The sequence below is a fragment of the Priapulus caudatus genome, unplaced genomic scaffold (genome assembly GCF_000485595.1).
Source record: "Priapulus caudatus unplaced genomic scaffold, Priapulus_caudatus-5.0.1 Scaffold11321, whole genome shotgun sequence".
In the NCBI taxonomy this organism is placed as follows: Eukaryota; Metazoa; Priapulida; class Priapulimorpha; order Priapulimorphida; family Priapulidae; genus Priapulus; species Priapulus caudatus.
Genome location: NW_014588382.1, coordinates 587 through 2,245, shown reverse-complemented (window position 1 = coordinate 2,245; position 1,659 = coordinate 587). Strand labels below are relative to the sequence as shown.

The 1,659-nt window shown below is 47.7% G+C and overlaps 1 protein-coding gene across 1 annotated transcript; it reads right to left on the bottom strand.

The window, feature by feature from the left end:
• Positions 1–164: 164 nt before the first annotated feature.
• Positions 165–1,440, bottom strand: LOC106820335 (SWI/SNF complex subunit SMARCC1-like; the record flags this gene model as incomplete). The annotated part of the gene is made up of 3 exons (XM_014824861.1): positions 165–409; positions 849–964; positions 1,351–1,440. Coding segments are annotated over 3 exons (451 nt in total), but the record flags the coding sequence as incomplete, so codon positions are not given.
• Between the last annotated feature and the right edge of the window lie 219 nt (positions 1,441–1,659).

The window sequence follows — 1,659 nt, the reverse complement described above, 5'->3', positions numbered from 1 at the left end:
CCCCCACACCTCCCTCACACCACCCACCCCCACCTCCCACTCACCTCATACACCCTCCCCAACCACTCCCCTCACCTCCCACTCACCTCACACCGCCTACCCACCTATCCCACCAACCACACCCCCCCTCACCAGCCTTCCACCCTCCTCCCCACACCCCTCACCTTCGGGTGGCGTTGTCGGCGGCGGGTAGATGATGTGCGTCGCTTCGTCCGGCGCGTCGACGACGACGCCCTTGTGTCTCGCGACGACGTCGCGCAGCGCGGGAACGAGCGCGCGGTCCACGTCCGTCCGCACGTACACCTTCTTCACGGGAAGCAGCCCGCTCGCCACCAGCGCGCGCTCGACGTGCACGAACATCTCGACGTTGCGCTCGGTGCGCACCGGCGACGTGAAGTCGAAGCGCCGCCTGGTGGAGAAAGGGGGGGTCGACGAAACGTTCGCTTGTCGCAGCGGGGAATGTTTGTGCGGGGAGGGGAGGGCGAGGATCGTCGTTCTCCGATTCCTTCGCGGATTTACGTTACTTTCTTTTACGCGTCTTTCCCTTTTCTTTTACTTTTACTCTTTTACTTGTTTTGAGACGCAGAGGGTCGAATAAGAGGGCCACAAAACGTGCTCGCACAACGCTGCATGTTACCATTTATAAATTACATTATCTACACGCGAATGTGTCATCGCTTTATCAATTATTGTTTGTTATCTACGCGTAAATGCCTCATCGACAACCTTACTCCCCGACGATATTTCTAACCTATTCCTGATTATCCACCCTCAATCTGATTGCCTTGATGCGTTCAGCTATGCCTCTGCCGCTACTCGCCCGCATGTTAATTGAGTGGGAAGCTCACCATCCTTGCTGGGTTCTGAATTTGTAGACGGCTGCGAGTATGTGACATAGTGCGCCACCTGGTTTGAAGTCGAGGAAGAACTTCTGCGGAAGTCGGGTCAGAGCCGACTTCTGTACCTGTTCGATTAGATCAAGAATGATGCTGAATGAGATCACGATATAAACACAGAACAAACGAAATAAAGAACACTTCCCAAAGTTTCAAAATTCTATTTTGAACGTTTCTGTATTAGAGTAACAGGGAAATACAGACATGACTTCCCAGTATCTCAGTATGAGCATCAGTAAGTCTATCTAGCAGAGCATTAATACATATATATATATTGATGTATATAGATATATTATATAAACAAATGTACCACCGATGGAGCCACTATATTAAGCTTGTTTTTTTAATTGTACACCACAACCACTTTGCAGTTTCTTAGATAAACATTCGACCTGTCTGTTAATTAGTGTGTTATAAAGGATTCCTCGTTAACAGAGTTGCTATACATGCTCACCTGTTTCCCAAATGCATCCTCTTGGAATTGAATAAGCTGAGAGACAAGACATACGAGCCCTTTACTTGTCGGTGGATCAACTTGCACATACTGGAATGCACACAAAAATAACAATATAATAATGCCAGCCATGTACCTACAGGTTTTCTCACTTAGTGTTTAAAGTCATAGCTTGGATTATTTACAATCTTATTGCATGGGGCAACGAAAGATTGAATTATGAATAGAAAATAGAATAGAACTAGAGCACTCGGAGAGCACAGACCTCTGCCAAGGCAGCTGAATTTTCTCAATGTGAAATTTTTTATT